General features: G+C 38.1%; 1 protein-coding gene across 2 annotated transcripts in view; it reads left to right on the forward strand.

The window, feature by feature from the left end:
- The first annotated feature begins 1,450 nt into the window (after positions 1-1,450).
- Positions 1,451-18,880, forward strand: part of LOC121735697 (centromere-associated protein E-like) — a 72,339-nt gene continuing 54,909 nt past the window's right edge. For both annotated transcript variants that reach the window (XM_042126598.1, XM_042126600.1), the window contains exons 1-9: positions 1,451-1,574; positions 1,831-2,892; positions 3,256-3,971; positions 4,055-4,063; positions 5,158-5,248; positions 5,761-5,904; positions 6,601-6,687; positions 8,014-8,085; positions 10,856-10,972. In XM_042126598.1, coding sequence (XP_041982532.1) covers positions 1,530-1,574; positions 1,831-2,892; positions 3,256-3,971; positions 4,055-4,063; positions 5,158-5,248; positions 5,761-5,904; positions 6,601-6,687; positions 8,014-8,085; positions 10,856-10,972 — 2,343 coding nt within the window. In that variant the 5' untranslated portion in view covers positions 1,451-1,529. The remainder of the gene's footprint in view (positions 1,575-1,830; positions 2,893-3,255; positions 3,972-4,054; positions 4,064-5,157; positions 5,249-5,760; positions 5,905-6,600; positions 6,688-8,013; positions 8,086-10,855; positions 10,973-18,880) is intronic.

The raw sequence follows: 18,880 nt of genomic DNA on the forward strand, positions 1-18,880 counted from the left end.
TAACTTCTATTGTGTGTCCATGTACGGCGGCTATCACTTCTCTTCAGGCGATATGTCTGCTCGTTTCTTAATTCATAAAAAAAGTTTTATATGACACACTGTTATAACTAAGTACCTACTTACTTAAATATTTAAGTGTGGCATTTGGCATTTTATAGGTCCTAGATTTCCTTTACATCTAGTGCATTATTAGCTATGTAAACAATTATAATAGATTCTTAAATATGTATTTTGTTTTTTCGCAGAAACATAATTTACAAGAGTACTTTTGTATTATTTGTGTAAATAAAAATGACTATGACATTTCTTTGTTTTATTATTAGGTAAGTACCTACAGTCCGAAAAATGCCTCGAAGGATGCTAAGGAAATACAGTCTTATGTTAAAAACCACTTAAAAACTAACTAACATAACGGCAACTTTGCATTTTCGGAATTTATAATATAAACTAGCGAACCGCCTATATAAAGTTAATATATTCCGCAAGTTATATTATTATAACTTTATGGACCCGCTCCGGCGCGGGCGTCGCTAGTAGCTCGATTAAAATCGATAGTCTATGATCCTTCACGTGGTCTACTTCTTATCTATGCCAAAGAACATAAAAATTGCTCCATTAGTTCACGAGATAAGCCCTTTCAAATAATTTCCCCCGTTTTTTCTACATTCTCCTATTAGTCCTAGCGTGGTAAAATATAGCCTATAGCTTTCCTCAATAAATGGGCTATCTAACATTGAATCAGACCAGTAGTTCATGAGATTAGCGCGTTCAAGTTAGCACTTTCAAATAATTTCCCCGTTTTTTCCACATTTTCCTCTATTTCTTCGCTCCTATTAGTCTTAGCGCGATAAAATATAGCCCATAGCCTTCCTCGATAAATGGGCTATTTAACACTGAAAGAATCATCAAAATCCGTTGCGAAGTTTTAAAGATTAAAGGGAACAAAGGGACATGAGGGAAAAAAGTGACTTTGTTTTATAATATTATGTAAGTATAGATAATATTAAATAATAAATATTATTAATTTGTTCTGAATAAAGAACGAAAAAAAGCTTAGATTACATATCGAGTTGATATTATATACTCTGCAGTCTCAGGAGTATTATTAGGTAATAGTGTTCTGTGATGCTCTGACTGTGAGTTTCAGCCGGACGATAATATTTTCCGGTAGGAGTTAAAGTGTTCTATGCTTTGCAGTTTGCAGACGACGGAGCAGGGTGGGCCGGTCATGAGATGATATATTATCTACGAATAATAAAAGCTAAGGAATCGTAACTCCCATAGTAAGTCCCATAGACATAATATAATGCTACAGTATATATTATGTCTATGGTAACTCCCCATGTAACTCCCATACTATTACCGTTTTACACAATGTTTTACACTCACGTAGCACTCTTGACAGCTGTCACTTTCTATTGTCTATTGTCTTTGTGTATGTTTGAAAAAAAAACGTCGTCTTGGAGACAGATTTGGTGATTGTGTGTGAATAATAAAGTTTGAAAATAATAATATGAATTTGCCGTATTATGGATGAAGGCTATAAAAATGTACAACAAACATCAGAAACCACGGTAAATATTCAGTCAATAAAAGTAGAATAAGTTACACTGAAGTACTGCGAAGTTTCTAAACTAGCTGGCTTCGGAGCGTTTATGTCGTTGCTTACTCAATAAACTTCGCTATTTAGCTAGCTTTTCTTTATTTTACGGAGGCTGAACAAATCGTCAACAGATCTATTGGCCTAAGAACCCGATCGCTGAGCGTTTTTCGCCGATAACAATCAAACGATTTGCCCCAATTTATTTTTACCTTCTTGTATATTTTTAGAATGTCCTTCCGGATATTGTGCACGCAGAGCAGGCTACCGTCGCTAAGGTTGCCTCAGACGACAATCGATCAAATATAACTAAAGATCAAAGTGAAGATGAAAACACAGGAAGAGAAGCTGACACAGTTGAAAGCAAATCTGAGTCGGAATCTATATCTGAACATATTGCGAAAGGAGACTCCTCTATCAGTGAATCTGAGGCTCACCAGTCCCAACAGAAATCCCACACGAGTTACTTTAGCAGCCAAAATGTGACAAACACAGAAGAACCCGACTCAAAAAATATTGAACTATCACATGTAACCGAACATTCTGAGGTGCAGAGCCAAAATGTGAGCGACATTCAGAGTGGACAGCCTGTACATAGTATAGCTAGCCCGAGTTTATTAGAAACAAACCAGGAATCCTGGAATGTGTCCGATGTGCACATTAGCGAGGAGAGTCCAGTTGTGTTGGCTTCCTCTGATCTCTCCTCTAGAGATATCACTAAACCTAAGTCCCTGTCACCCAAACCTGATGATACCCCCATACTATCTCCTCAGAGTGTCTACCTTGATTCCCTCAATGAGCCCGAGGAAGATTCTCAAGAGAGTCCCAAAAATGAGGAGGAATCGTTGGGAAAATGTAGCTCAGGTTCGGAAGAAATAATAAAACTAGACATTCGGGGCCAGGCAGCACCGAAGTTTCAGTATGAAGCTGCTAAGATCATATTTGGTCCTCCACCTGAAAATTCTACTATAATAGGACCAGGTATAGAGCCTATACCAATAATCACAAATTTGCTCTCCCCATGTTTTGTTACAAATGAAAGTGTACAAATACAGGAAGTTTACAACCCACCGACTGAAGATGTACCTGATAAATCGATAACTCCGCCTAGCGAATCAAGTTCAAAGATAGAGCAAGACGTTTTGGTTGAAGAGATTCTTGTGCAAGATATCACAAGGGAGGATACAGAAAGGCATGAGGAAATGCCAAAGTCTTTTATTCCGGAAGAAAATATATCTTATTCTACTTTAAGTACTGACTATAAAACAATTTGTGAAGAGTATAATGGGAAGGTAGTGTTGCCTATATATATTTGCACCTGTCTGCTGCATGATATCAATACACTTTTTGCATGGTATGTTATTGTTGCGACAAAATGCCTGTAAAAAGATTAAGACACTGCATGTATATTTATAAAAAGACAATGTTTTCTTTTTTGTTTTATTTTGTAGTTTAATTTTTTATGAAAAAAAAAAGTTTGTGACAGTTATTGACATTATTTTGTTTACACGGTGGCTGGTATTTACAAATAATTTTGTATAGTTTTATTGCAATTTACACAAGACACCAATGAACGCTATCCATAAGGCATGTTCTGAATCTTATTTCATGCTTTTTTCTGTCATATGTTTATAGGCTTACTATCTGTCTTTCAGCTTATGCACTTGGAAGAAGCTATAATAGAGCGCAATAAACATATCGAGGATCTAAAGGTCTCGTTACAGAAAACACTTCATGAGAGGGACAGTCTCAGGGAAGAGAATGATCATCTCACAACTGAACTACAAAACCTCCAGCACATTATCGGGGAGAGGCCGAGTTCTGACCATGATACAGTTAAGGGACAGTTGTCAGATTTCATTAAATACCAAAGCATGATAAAAGACGATACAAAGTTTTACTCCGCTTTGCTCAGCGGCAGCACCTCTTTACAAAGTTCAAACGGCGAGAAGGATATGGACCGAGAGGAAATAACTATAGATCACTCAAAGTCTGACATTCGAACCTCCACCCCTGAGGAACTCGAAAGTGAATTAGAAAAAAAACTAATATCCCTACTGAACACATTTGAAGAAAGTATAGAGGACAATATAAAAAATAAACTAAAAGAGAGCTTAATGCAGTTTATGATAAACGAAAATATACATGCAAATACAGAATCTGATACAATAAATAAACTAGAGATGCAAATGAAGCAGGAAATACACGAGAACATGCTTAAAGTGAGTCAACTGAGGGAGCTGCTGACAACCGTGAAGGCTGGCTCCGCAGACATTGACAAGCTGCGAGAAGAACTGAACATCAAACATGAGGAAGACTTGAACAATCTAAGGAAATACTACGAACAGAAATGTGCTGATGTAGCCAAAAAGTATGAGTCCATTTTAAAATTTAATTAATTTAATGTTGTATTGGTGTAATGTTTTAATGTTTTTATTTTTTATGCGGCTAAAGAGAGGAAGGGTAAGTAGGAACTTTTTCTTGCTTATCAAAACATACAAACAATTCTTTCTCTTGCAAATGTTAACTACCTTTATAGCTAATAATGATCTACTTTACAAATCATAATATCACTTATGATTATGATAAAGCTATTTAACATAGGCAATGCATTCACTGTCTTTGAAACAACCATTTATCCTTCTGCTTTCTTCTACTGCCAGTTCATTCTAAACATATTAATCAATGAACATTAAAGATACTTAATTCTTACCAAATATTTTCTTAATAACAACAGCTTTGTTTGTATGAATGTGTTAAGGTCAATTTATACTAGCGCAGAATCGAAGCGCATCGAAGCGACTTATCAAAATTGATCATAACAACCTAAACTCCAGAGCGATATGCACACGTTACTTCTTAGATTTTCAATAAAACGCTCATTCTGGCGACTTCGCGTGACTGCGCGCGAGCGACGCAGATTGGTCTCGCGCAGAATCGCAGAAGTAATGTGTGCTTTACGCTCTGAAGTAAAGGTTGAATTTGTTATGTTCAGTTTTTGGTAAGACGCTTCGACTCTGCGCTAGTATAAATTGACCATAAGTGTCTAAACACACTAGGCCGAAGTCACGCGGCGTAAATTCCGCATGATTACGCCCGCAATGTATTTTAAATTACCGATGACACACTGTTCCGTCGCGTTCCGTCCGTATTTTGTATGCGTTGACGTAATCATGCGTAATTTACGCCCCGTAACTTCGGCCTAGTGTGTTTGTTATCCTTTACTGCGACTTCTGATGACATAGTTTTGATGACATTTATATGATTTGAACTTACGGCCGTTCCCAATATTTGATCTATCTCCGGTTCCGGTCTACTAGAGATAGAAATAACTCACATTAGACATTAGAGACATATATTTTATGTCAATTATGAGCTATTCCTATCTCTAGTAGGGCAAAACCAGAGATAGATCAAATATTGGGAACGGCCGTTAGATTCTCGTGAGATTTCCTATGGATACCAAGTTGTGAGAAACACTTAGCTATAATAATCCTTGTTTGATAATTTTCATTGCAAGTTTTGATGATTCTTGATGATGATGTATGTGTCCACAGTTTTTCCGAGGACGTGGACCGCAGTCGGTCGTGCGCGTCGCCAGAAGCGGGCGCGGGCGACGCCAGGCCCTTCCGCTCGCTCACCATTGAGGTAAGTGTGTTCCTGCTTTATAATTACTGGGAAAACTAGCCAGCTTCAGAAATGCAAATTTTCCAAAATACAGGAACTAGCTAGATCATTTTTCTGTCTCAGAAACCTATGTAGGGTTTCTCGGTTTCTTACTTCTTAATTTTTTTTATTAACTACATAACAACATACCATTGGAATGGTTCGTAATTTAGTGAAGCGATCTTGCAACGAAACTTATAGCTTGTGTAATAAATCAAGTTGAATTCTATTCTTAAACTTTGCAGCATAAAGAGTTATATCTTTATCTACCCTTCATGTAACCCAGGGGTTCCCAAACTTGTTTGTCTATTGCCCACCTTGAGAACAAATTATGTTTCAGCGCCCCCCACTGTTTCAATTTAAAATGCATCCAGATGAAATGGAATTACACATCGCCCCCCCAAGCCTCTACACAACGCCCCCAATTTTTTTCTGTGTCCTACACCGCCCACTTTGGGAAAGGCTGATCTAATCCAAACTCCATCCACTTCCAGCTGTCCAACATCGTGTCTCCCGAGCTGGAGGCGGCGGTGCGGCGCTACGAGCGGCAGCTGGAGGAGCTGAAGCAGGAGCACGTGGCCTACGTCAGCGAGCTGCAGGCGCGACAGCGGGAGACGGTGCTAGCGCTGGAGGATCAGGTAAAGGATATTCCCCCACTTCTTGTTACTGATGAAAGGCTGTCTTGGTAGTAAACACAGCTGTTGTAGGAGGGATTATTAAATCAATAATCTCTCCTACAACCATTTTTGAGACGGATCAAGAGCTAATTTTATGAACCGGGCTAGCTGCGCAGGAGTATTCTCATTGTCTTATTGAGGCTGGTTTCACAGCTGTCCGGGACTCCCGAACGAGCTGGCAATACGGGCGCCAACAATGTGAAGCCAGACTTAGTTAATCTCTATCCATCCTCTCGTTTCGTAATCAGATTGATGTCGGTAGATCTGGTGCAGGACCGGCATTTATAATATGTCCATCCGACTATGGATCGTCCTTCTAGTCACATATTCAAGTGTCACTCAGGCTTGCATTGGTATATCTAGTTGAATTTGGAAACAAATCGAACCTATGAACTCCGAGTCGAGACCTTAAGCCTATGCCAATGATATATAGATTGTACTGTCGGTTCTTGGTGGAAATTCATTTTAAATGTTTTATTTGTGTTTTTTGCTATGCAAATGAGACCAATGAAAATCGCAAAGTGGCCATAGTGCATTTGAAACCTATTTAAGATAAAAATAATGTAATGCCTTCTCTTTGATATACCTGTGTATACGACGAGTAAAAGAGTGAGTGAGAGAGGGACCTAAGAGTAATAGAGCAACGTTATGTTCCAGATAACACAACTAAAAGCGCACATACAGACGTCAGAGAACACTGAACCGAACGAGTACCCCCAGGACATTGATTTGGAGTTGGAAAAGGTCTGTTTATATATTTTTAATCAAACATACCACCATTTTATCATCACATGATTAAAAAGACGTTATCACACTGGCGTCGCGAATCGCGAAGATAGCAAGCAGACGTAGAGTACGTCTATTTGTTGCCAAACGACAAAACAAAGAAAAGTTGTATTGTTTTTTTGTCGCTGTTTCGTGTTTTGCGGCGACAGTGTGCTAACTTTTAATATTCGTCGTTATTGCTACGAGAATCAACACAAATATCATGTTAATAACAAAGGGAATTTCTTAAAATGTCCCTGATGGGCCCTTACATTACACACTAATGAGAAACGCTGTTATTGCGATTTTAAACGTAAAAACGCTATATACAAAGTAGCTGTGTTTTAACGTATTGACACAATTGTAGATCAAAATAAAGGCGTTTTTCTTCGGTGATTACGCAAAATAACAGACAGGGCTTTCTTTAACGAATGATTTATTTGGTGTGTACAACCCATAAAGTTAATATACCTAGCGGAATAGAGCAACAATCTCGAGCTGTCAAACGAAACCGAAATTGTTTTACATATGTGTGAAAAATATGTGTACGTATACACTTACACAAGCATGATTGAACATGAATTCTATGAGATTAAATTGTCAACGTGCGGCACGTGCCGACTGGACGTCAAAAAAAGAGTGCTGCTGTCATGTATCACACGTCTCTTTTTACCATGAAGTGTTACTGATAGTGACATCTCTCTTGCTCAGGCCTTTGTTTCTCTATTCCGCTAGGCATATTAACTTTATGGTACAACCCTAAACTTTCACTAAGCTCATAAAATTGTGTTGGTGTCATAATATGTATTGGAATGGGTTTGGAATTCCTCTCCGTCTCTGCTTACCCTCTACTCGGTGGCATACGGACTTGTAACATATGTAAATAATAATACCTCCTATGTAATCAAGAATCATATACCAATTACCATTAAGTATAAAAAAAATTCATACTCAAAAAAAAACCTATAAAGTACACTTGTTGCGCACTAGATTCATTTGTACCAATCTGAGATATTGCTAATCATTTAGCAAAATACTTTGCCTTCTCTTTCATAATTTCTAGTAACGAAAGAGATAACATGATATCAACTAAACAATTAACTTTAACCCAGACCGACACAAAATATGGTCTTGGAATTTCATCGATCATTTAAAAAAGCCAGAAAAATGAGGCTTACGTCCAACAACGATAACAATAGTCTCATTTTATTACATAGGAGGTATCCGCAATTCCCCACTATTGTATATAGCACTAATGTGTCTCTCCGCATGCGACTAACCGCTCGCGTGTGATAACGGACGCAGGACGCACAGCTGCAGGACCGTGACGAGCGCGTACGCAAGCAGACCATACAAGAGCTAGGACGAAAGCTGGAGGTATGTACTATCAGAGAAGTTGATTCCCAGGCAGATGGTGAACTTAAGTAATTTGGTCGCGTTAAGTCAAACCCATCCGACCGATCACAGCTAACATTGAATTTACATAAGCCGACCAAACAACGTAGGTCTGTCTACTGCCTTGGAATCAATTTCCTCGGGTATACACACGTTGCGATTCATTTTCATCCTTATGTAAACTCGCCTCAAAGTTGATAATTTACTAAATTTTATTTAATATAAAGTACATACTTACTTTAATTTGGTCGTGTTAAGATTGAGATAAAAATGAATCGAAACTAGTACACTAAATGCGTACTTACACACACTTACGTGCATACAAAGTCACAGACATTATTTATGAAGATTTAATTTGTTTAAATTTACTAATTCTGTAACGGTTTGCAATTTTGTGGCATGTAGTACCTAAAAAAATATTTTTGTGTTGCATTTGACTTTTATATTTTTTAATTACGTCAAATATTTATTAATTAGTATACATTGTTAAGAAACATTTAACAATGTAAAACAAATGTGTGAGCGAGAGAGCCAGTAAGGTTGACAGAGATAGACGATATAGTCTAATTTCGTGACCTACTGTAAGTGTCGTACAATAACCCGGAACGCAAACACTTGCCAAAATGTTATTCGCGACGCTGGCTCATTCATTAAATATTTTAAGAACTGGGTAAAGGAGGACATATCGATATAATTTTTTGATGATCATTATTTTTATATAGTCCGTTGGAAAAACCACTTGACAGAAAGGGGGTATAATTTGCTAGTTGAATGATAAATTATTAATATTATATTTTACAAGTTTTGTTTAAGTTTTCTAAACTTTTAGATGATCATTATGTTCATCCCTCTCTCAAATCTCAGGACTATTAAAGTTCAATAATAAAAAAGTTAATTAGCGCCCACTGAGTATTAAGGCGGCTAATAAAATTGAGTGTTTTTAAATTGTAGTGTCCTACAATAGTTGGATATCGTCCAACGGGCTCTGAAACGTCACAAATAGACCAAGGCCTGTCAATAGACACCCAGACACCGAGTCTTTTTGTCATTTCATTGTAGTAAAAAAGTTTCCATTCTATAAAAAAATAAAATGCGCGCGAAAACGCTTAAGTTTTTTTTTTCAACTTTGTTACAGACCAAAGTGTACATTGTGAATTGTGATTGACATTTGACTGTTATTTTTGTAAGTTAGTGGCAAAGGACAATAAGGCCTTTTAAGTTGTGCGTTAAGAATTAGAAAAATAAACTAAAGTGTAAAAAGTAATGCTAGATTATATACAAGTACTTGTTCACGTGAGTATGTTTATGTTTTGCTAGAAGCTTGTGGATGGTCTGACTTTAGAAAAAAAAAGTTAGAATTCTCCCTTTAATTTATGCGCTAAGGTTTCCCGAAAACAAAATTATTTTTTACGTATACTAACGGCCCTCTAGGTACTATATATCTTGAAATATCTGTGTAAAAATATATATTATGTTAAAAATACTACAATCACACTTAATACCTATTGCAATGGTAAATGTTTGCAAGAGTGTATTTTAAGCCTGACCAACGTCAAGCTTAAAGTACTAAACGGATTTTGATGCTAATATTTTCTTCTTATAATTTAGGTCTCTTAAATAAAGTACTAGACAGCGTGGTCAAAAACCGGGGCAGTTACGCGAAAAATGTGATTTTGTTTTGGCATGCAGCCAACTTGTAGAAGCGGCATAAGATTGTAAATAATGGCTTGGACTGTGGCTCGGACTATGTTGATGTTTCTTTCATTTATTGTATAATAAAATGAGAAAGGAGGAGTGAGAAGGAGAGATAAGTTTAGGTTAGGAAACTAAAAACAAATTGGACAAAATTTGTAAATATATAGGTACTAATATACTAAATAATATACTTACTAAATAATAAAAACTTTTTTTTAAATTAGGAACAGACAAAGTTTTGTAATAAAAATATTTATTTTTCAGTTAAGAACAATACATAATTAATCATAATATAACACAAACATTTTTATTTCATCTGTTCATAATTTGTAAATAATAAGCATACACCCTTTATAACCTATTGTTGGAAACAACAAACATATTAACTAACAGGGCAATATCATAATAACCCTTTTATAACTCGCACAACTATCCATCTTATGCACACGTGATAGAGCACATAATCACTTGCAACCTATTTATTTATGTTATGTCAAAAACTGATAAGGGGTCCAAGGGGTCAACAGATTTGCTCAGTCGTGTGGACCTGAGTGCGACATGATGACTGATTTTGATGTTATTGTGAGTATTTTGTGTGAAATGTTGGTGAAAATTGTAGTGAAAAAACTAAAAAGTGTAAAAGTTTGATTTCAACAGCTACTATACACTTTATTATATCATACTATACTATCTATATATTAATACGTGAGAGAAAAACTTTGTAACCCGTTTGTAAAGTGTCGTTGCAAGTAAGGTCGAATTTCGACCATAGGGCGATCTCTAGTACACTTTGTTACATCAACCTACTATAGGTACACTGTGTTCCACAAATTTCGTTTAAAAAACTCAAGTTACACCACTAATTTCATTAGGCGATCTGTATGCCCATTTGTTCTTGTGTAAATACATCCAATTTGCTAATTATAAGCTACAGTAGGGCAGTTTACTTATTTATGCCACGAGAATATTTTCCATGCCTAGACTGACTTTAGGACGTATAGTCTATTTTTATATCTCTGCTACCTTTGGACATCTGTCACCAACCCCCGGTTCGCAGGTGCTGCTGTCGGACCCGGACGCGGAGCTGTCCAGCTGGCCGCTCGAGCTGGTCACCCTACGAGACAAGATACAGCCACCAACAGCACCGGACACCAGGCCGGCAGACGAGAAGGAGGTTAGTGAATATTACTCTAATGCAGTGGTTCTTAAATTTTATTGGTGAAGACCCCTTTTTAAAAAGTGGCATTTTTGACGGACCTCTTGGTTTCCATGCTGGTTGCTGTCTGATGTCATTTTTGGAAACGATTTATGTATTACATCTCTCGCGGAGCTCCTATAACTTACGAGGCCTTTGGGGAGCCCCAGGGCTCAGCGGAGGAAACTTTGAGAATGGCTGTTCTTAGTGGGCCGCTAGACAATTTTATTGTGCAATACCATGAACGATATTATTGAAAAAATTATTAAAAACTTTTTTTGACATTAAGATTGAAAAGGTGGGCGCGTTCAATATTAACCCTAGAAGGTCAATAATATTGCACAATACGTGATATTGAACAGTAAAATTGATCGTCTAGGCGCCCACTAATGTAGCGATTCCCAACGTTTTTTGGTGGAGGAACCCTTTTAAGAAGTGACATTTTTGACGGACCCAATTTTTTTTTGTCTTTGAATGATTTGTCTCCGTGCTGGTTTGATGACATTTTTGAAAAATATTTATGTGTCCTTCGCGGAGCCCCTGTACGACCATTGCTGAGCTTTGCTGAGCCACAGATCTCCGCGGAGCAATTTAAGAATGACTGCTCTCATGTGTAAAGATGAAAGCATGTGACTTGTGAGTGTGTTATCAGTGGTAGGCGAGGGGCATCATTCTATGGAAATTGTGTATCGTATAAGAGAAATGCAGGCCCATGTTGGATGCGAGTAGCAGGAGATCGGTCATCTTGGCGTTCATTGAGAGAGGCCTATGTCCAGCAGTGGACGACTATAGGCTGATATGATGATGATGATGATAAGATAAATCTATTTAAAGGCGAACTGCGGACCTTCTTCATTTGGTTGCCTTGCGTTAAATCATATGTTAGAAGTTATCTGTTTGGGCTTGACATAAACCCACCAAAATGTGTTAATCCGCTTTCTACCTAGGAATCAATTTATTTGATAGTACAAACGTTGAATAAAGAAACGTTAAGTAGTTTTCGAAAGTGTTCTTCCGCTTATACTGTTCATTAAGTACCTTCTGAATTATTTAGGTAACTGGCCACTGTGGCCAGTATTTTAATTACTGTGCAGTCGCGAGAATTAAAAGTTTTGGGCTTTATTACCCTATAGCCCGAAGAAGATATACGGCGACCGTACCTATAAAATACGACAACGATAAAACCTGTTTAAATCTATAATTCTCTCCAAATGTTGTAAACGTTTTAAATCGAAAGCCGAATTGATACTTGGCGAATATGTGGAATAGCGCGCCCATGACGCTTTAATACTCGACAGTAATCTATGGAGATGGATCGCGTTAAAAATACACCCTCGCATTGTTTTGTGGTGACTCGACAGATTGGCAGTTTATGCACATTTGTATATAAATCCGAGTTAAAGTTGCCACTTGCCATTATTTTTCGTAAATACTAGGAATCAGAGAAATCTACCTCTATACCGGGGGTCACCAATTAAGACATGAAATGACGTTCGTGGTCCAGACATTTTATAAAAAAAAAAATGAAACAAAAGGTAATTACAGAAATTACAAAGGTATTTATTTAGATATCAATGAGAAAAGTAAGTAACCATTTTTGTAGCTAATTATCTCTCTGAAGTTTGGACTGAAATATTGGTTGGTTGGTGCAAGCTTAGAAAGGTGCAAGTTAGTTATTAGAGCGTCTCTCCTGTCATGCGAGTCATCGCCTGCGTGCAAGTTGTTCGCATCTTGCCTCAATACTCGCGCGGCCAGGGGCATGTTGTCACCCGCATGCGGACCCAATCTATGTTTTTGGAATAAAATGTATCCTATGTCCTTTCTCGGGCTTCAAAGTATCTCCATACCAAATTTCAGCAAAATCGGTTCAGCGGTTTGAGCGGGAAGGAGGTAACAGAGAAACAGACACACTTTCGCATTTATAATATTGGTATGGAGTATGGACTGACACCAATGCGAAATAACTCCTCTCAAGAAGATCACGTTGCCAGATACATTAGATTCGATTCGAGTGCATCTCGAATCTCGAGTGCATCTGCTAACCGCGGCCGCGCTAAACGCGCTAACTATAAACAGTAAACACATCGTAACTGACCTTATTATGGCCCACACACACCTGTTTTATTGATTTAGGTAAGGAAATATTCTCTTTTTTTTTGTGTAATACGCCGGAAAAGTCGTTTCTTATAAAGGAACAGAAGGAAATTTTGGTCGTTGGAGAGAGAGAAATTTAGCGGTTTACTATGTGTATAGCTTGTTGTGTTAGTTGTGTTAGAGATTAGAAACTATCACAAGTACACGTCAAATTGTCAGAACCAATGTAAACTCCAATGTAAGAAATTAAACAGACAGTATTCCCAAAGGCATCGATTAAGTTTTCCCTTCCTGAGGGTATTGAAATGTGCAGGAATTCAGAAGAAACCTTCTGAAGAAGTCAGGAAATTGTGGTCATTTATCATTTATTTTTGACTGGACGAGGTCCGCGACGATGTGCCAAAATTCGTTTAGCGCACCGTACATTTTTCGGGGATAAAAATTAAAAAGTTTCCTATATCCTATCCCGGGACTTAAAGTATCTTTAAACTCAGATACACAGATACACTCAGATACACGGACAGTCACATTCTCATTGATAATATTTTTATGGATTCTGTTATTTGTTTGTCTGTTTGTGTGTAAAAATGTCGGTGCGCGCAGGTTAGTGAACTTCTAATTATACCGGCGCTTGTTAGCGATAATGTCGCGGCGGGGTGGCCCAGCTCTGTATGGCGGAGTATAGTCCTGCTGACTGTGATATAGCAAACAGCTAAATCTATCCTTACTAATATAAAAAACTTGAGAGGTGTCAAGGGACACCCGAATGGAACGAAGTTAAGAATGTTTAAAAAACCTGTACTTATACATATTATACACTCAAAACATTATTAAAAAAACGCCATCTATTGACGCCCAGGAATACTAACAACGCGTCGCTGTTTATTATGAAAACCGCCATCTAGTTGACGCACAGGAATACTTACTATCAACGCCCTCAGCCCCTAACATGCAGGTACTAATAAAAAAGTGTCGAGGTCAAATCAAGGTCAAATATCGTTCTATCTCGCCTTCAGATTTACGCCGAACGCGTGATAAGGAACTTCGTTCCAATAAATGCGGAAGTCTGTCTGTCTGTTATAGCTCTGCACGCATTTCAATTTCATGTTAAAGTTAATTCTCGAATCAGCATCACGTTACCTCTTTCGTTTTTCATATGAATGTTAGGGAAGAGATGACATTTAACAAGCTGTTAACACTAACAGACGTTGGTGATATTGGGCCTAAACCTCTTAGGGTGGGTTGCACCAACTTACTTTAACTATAACTTTAACTACAATGCAAAATGTCAAATCTATGGTTAAAGACTATACTATAATAACATACGCCATATTTAACGATAACCATGAGCTCGACAAGGCTATAAATGAACGTGGCGAAAAAAGGAACTACGCTGTCATCATACAAAAACGCAATTTTTGACAGTTCTCCTTTACCAGCAGCGCCCCCGCCCAAGTTCATTTAGAGCCTTATCGGACCAGCTGTCATTTGTCGAATTCTGTGGCCAAAGTTAAGGTTAATGTTAAAATTAGCTTTAATTATAACCATAAGTTTGACCATAATTGTAACTAATAACCACGCCTCTGGTGCAACCCACCGTTAATCTTATCTTGTTAGTTATGGAGATACTAAAGTTTCAAACGTTTTGGAAAATTATGGTCAATTGCCCTTCTGTCCAAAATGCTTGGGTGTTCCTAACTCTATTTACGTACAAAACTCGTGCACTGCTTTTACTACGCATATCGTATTGCATTGTGATCTTGGGTGGCCGCTATATTCGGTCCAGACTGTCTTATCGCAAATATAGCTACATACATAAAATAGTAGGTGACGACAGTTAGGTCATAGACTGATAGAGGAGGAGTTTGCATATTATTTTAAGAGTTCTAGACTACATATTATTGTTTTACTCAATATAATAATATAATATACCTTTTCAATCGGTGAGAGTTTTAAAACCTACAGAAACAACCCCTTTTTTATCGCCCGCAACGTTGTTGTTCTATGGTTCGTTATAGCGCGAGAACCGTACATTTTAACGGGATAAGAACTATCCCTTGTCCTTTCCCGAGACTCCAAGTATCTCTATATGTATTAAATTTTTTGTAGAGAGGCAACAGACGGACAGATACATTCTATAAATTATAGTATTCATTCTTTCTGTAAGAAATCAATGATGAAATAATCGTTCCTAATACCCAGTGCTGCCAGAATGACCTAAATATTAAATTGAGTATTGACCAACGGCTAAAGTGTTCCTTGAGAGTAAAAACTGCAGATGATCTTCAATCATTTTAAATTCACCTTCAGCTTCGGTACACTTACGCACAAATGTGTTAACATTTTTTTTATCGTTTATAGGTAAACACTAAACTGTTTTTTTTTTGCTTAAGTAATTTTTCTTTAGAAAATACGGAGAACGATGATTTATTATGCTTACTTCATAAAACATACCATATTTCAATCCAGGCTGGCATTATGCCTTAGATTACCCAGCTCAGGGATATTATAATTTATAACCCTTTTAACTAGTCCATCGTTTTTTTTTTTATGAAATAAGGGGGCAAACGAGCAAACGGGTCACCTGATGGAAAGCAACTTCCGTCGCCCATGGACACTCGCAGCATCAGAAGAGCTGCAAGTGCGTTGCCGGCCTTTTAAGAGGGAATAGGGTAATAGGGGAGGGTAGGGAAGGGAAGGGAAGGGAATAGTTGAGGGTAGGGAAGGGAATAGGGTAGGGGTTAGGGGATTGGGCCTCCGGTAAACTCACTCACTCAGCGAAACACAGCGCAAGCGCTGTTTCACGCCGGTTTTCTGTGAGAACGTGGTATTTATCCGGTCGAGCCGGCCCATTCGTGCCGAAGCATTGCTCTCCCACGTATAAAGCATGGCTATCCCATCTTTTGATTGTCACCAACAAAGAATTTTTATTTGTCTCGACATGAACATATACTAGTTGTTAAAATACTACTGTCTTAATACTAATTGACAGAACCAATTACGATTTGGCTGTGGTTTGAGACAAACACCTGGCGATAACACAATCAAAATAACTTAGACCACATTTCGATCCTAAATGTATACTAATAGGGTTTAAATTACACCGATGTGTCACTTAAAGAACCGTACTTTAGGTATTCAACAATTAAAATATTTTCCTAACGCTTTATGTGCGCGCCTGTACACTTCCATATATTACGTGAGCATGGCCTACTAATTGATATTTATGCACGAGTGTACAGTGATGGGTAGGATGGATATTTGTGTAACTTTGGTCCAGTGAGTCACAGGCTAGGTTCGCCCATTATGGCTAGCTTCGTCTTGAGTGCGTTTATGGACTGGATAGAGGCATATCTATTATCTGAAGGCCTTTATTAAATAATTCATGCTTCTTTGTCTGAAGGCCCTACCCCATATTAAGCCATGATGTCGATCAAAGGCAATCATAGAAAAATAAGCCTATCGACAAGTTCGTATATTGGTACATCATGGGCTACTTGGATTGGAGAGGTCATATTTTGATATGTTTGCATAGGAAAAGCCTATCTACAATGACAGCGGCATGGAAAGTCCTGTCTTCATCATCGCTTTTAATAAACCAGTGTTTACTAGATTTCATAGAATATATACGTGGCAGAGCCATGCTTCGGCACGAATGGGCCGGCTCGACCGGAGAAATACCACGTTCTCACAGAAAACCGGCGTGAAACAGCGCTTACGCTGTGTTTCGCCGAGTGAGTGAGTTTACCGGAGGCCCAATCCCCTACTCTATTCCCTTCCCTACCCTCCCCTATTCCCTTCCCTTCCCATCCCTTCCCATCCCTTCCCTTCCCTACCCTCCCCTATTACCCTGTTCCCTCGTAAAAGGCCGGCAACGCACCTGCAGCTCTTCTGATGCTGCGAGTGTCCATGGGCGACGGAAGTTGCTTTCCATCAGGTGACCCGTTTGCTCGTTTGCCCCCTTATTCCATAAAAAAAAAAAATTTGAGTATCCAGCAAAATGTAGTGTAGTTTATTTTTGTTGCGTTTTTTTGGAACTATAATGTTGCATTTGAAAATGCATCACCCAAAATCTAACTCGGTTTGCCTTTTGCCAGCATAAGTCAGCATAATGCAAAGTGCATCTAGATCTGAATGCCTAGATCTAGAATAGAGATCTAGATTTAGTTAAGTAGCGGAAGCGGCCGCTAGACACATAAATTGAACAATGAAATGACGGCGAGAGATATGAAATGTGCTACGTTGGCTAGAGTTCAGTTGCTCTGAGGCTAGTATATAGGAAAAAGTTCACTAGTGGATACGCCCTGTTGCAGTAGGTTCTATCAAACCCGCAACTCTGCCTTAAGCGGGGAGTGGAGCACCATGGGGTTTTAGTCGGTAGATCCTAGTGGGAAGGTCACTCTCCGGCCGATCGTCCCAATCCACCGGGATGCGAGGCTTATTTCCCTATGAAAAAAGGGGACGCGTCTTTGTTGTCCAGTAGTTTAGCGATTGACTCTTGACTTGGGGGTCATTGGTTCAGTGCTGGTGTTGGCCTGGTCTTCATCGAACTGGCAAACACTTATCACTATAACTAGTGTGAGATTTTTTTTTTTTTTTTATGAAATAAGGGGGCAAACGAGCAAACGGGTCACCTATATATTCCCTTAAAGTTTATTAAGTTTTGTTTACATGTAAAAAGTTGTTAGTTCCTTACGCTCGTGATCAATTCTTGACCTTGATTCTTGAGTAAAGACTATAGTCGTCCCGTAATTTAAGCACAAGCTTCTTACATCACTTAAATGATCGCCAGTGACAGGATACGTCACCGGCACACTTAACACACGGAAACGCCCACTCAAGTTGGGCTTCCGATGCAATGTGTACAGTGTAGACTAACATGGGGGCAGGACAATAGAGTGCACCACGTGGGGACTATTGAATGACGTACACAGATGTTGTGGATAGAGTTTTGGCTGGAGACACCAAAACTCATGACACTCTCCCCGCGTTCCATTTGATGTTAAAAACGATCAAAATGCTTGATAGAAATCTGAATGCAAGAAAAAGTTTCGTCACACTTAAAAACGGGCCCAAAGTAGAGGCTTTGGTAAATGTTGAAATGCAGTTTAAGATATCTGTCTCTTATGAAACAATAATTATTGTTTTGGCCTATATTCTGCTTAAATAATAATTGTTCTGCCGGGTGCAACACATTTACTCCTAGATCCGCAAACGATTTCGTCATATTTTGATGTTCTTCATTAAAAAAGTTATGACGAAGTTATGACGCCATAATATCCCGTAATCTTAAATATGGACTTTATTGGGGTGCCGTTTTACTTCCTTATTATGTTTTATTAGGAAAATGATGACAGAAGATATGGTTTCTGATGGCATAAAAAGCATTGAGCATCAATTTCATCACTACATTCAACTTATCTGTAATATCTAAAATATGTGTCCATCTAGTACTATAAAATATGTATGTGAGAGCAGACAAACTTATAATATTAGTATGGAAGTATGGATAACATCTAGCAAATGGTGTATGCTTATTGCTTACCTCAAATCCCCTATTCATATAAAGTTGTTCCTGACTCATGTCTGTCTTCACGTTTTAATTTGCGACGCAGACGTTTCAGGAACCCGCAGGATGTCTGCTCTATATATAGACAAGTCCTCCGGATTATGTCGGAAGTACAAAAAAAGAAACAAAAAAAAAATAGCGAACATGTTCGTTATAATTGGGTGAATGGGATTAATGAACAGTATTAATCTAAGTTTGTGTTTTGTTAATCGTGGTTTGGTTAA

The sequence above is a fragment of the Aricia agestis genome, chromosome 17 (assembly GCF_905147365.1).
Source record: "Aricia agestis chromosome 17, ilAriAges1.1, whole genome shotgun sequence".
NCBI lineage: Eukaryota > Metazoa > Arthropoda > Insecta > Lepidoptera > Lycaenidae > Aricia > Aricia agestis.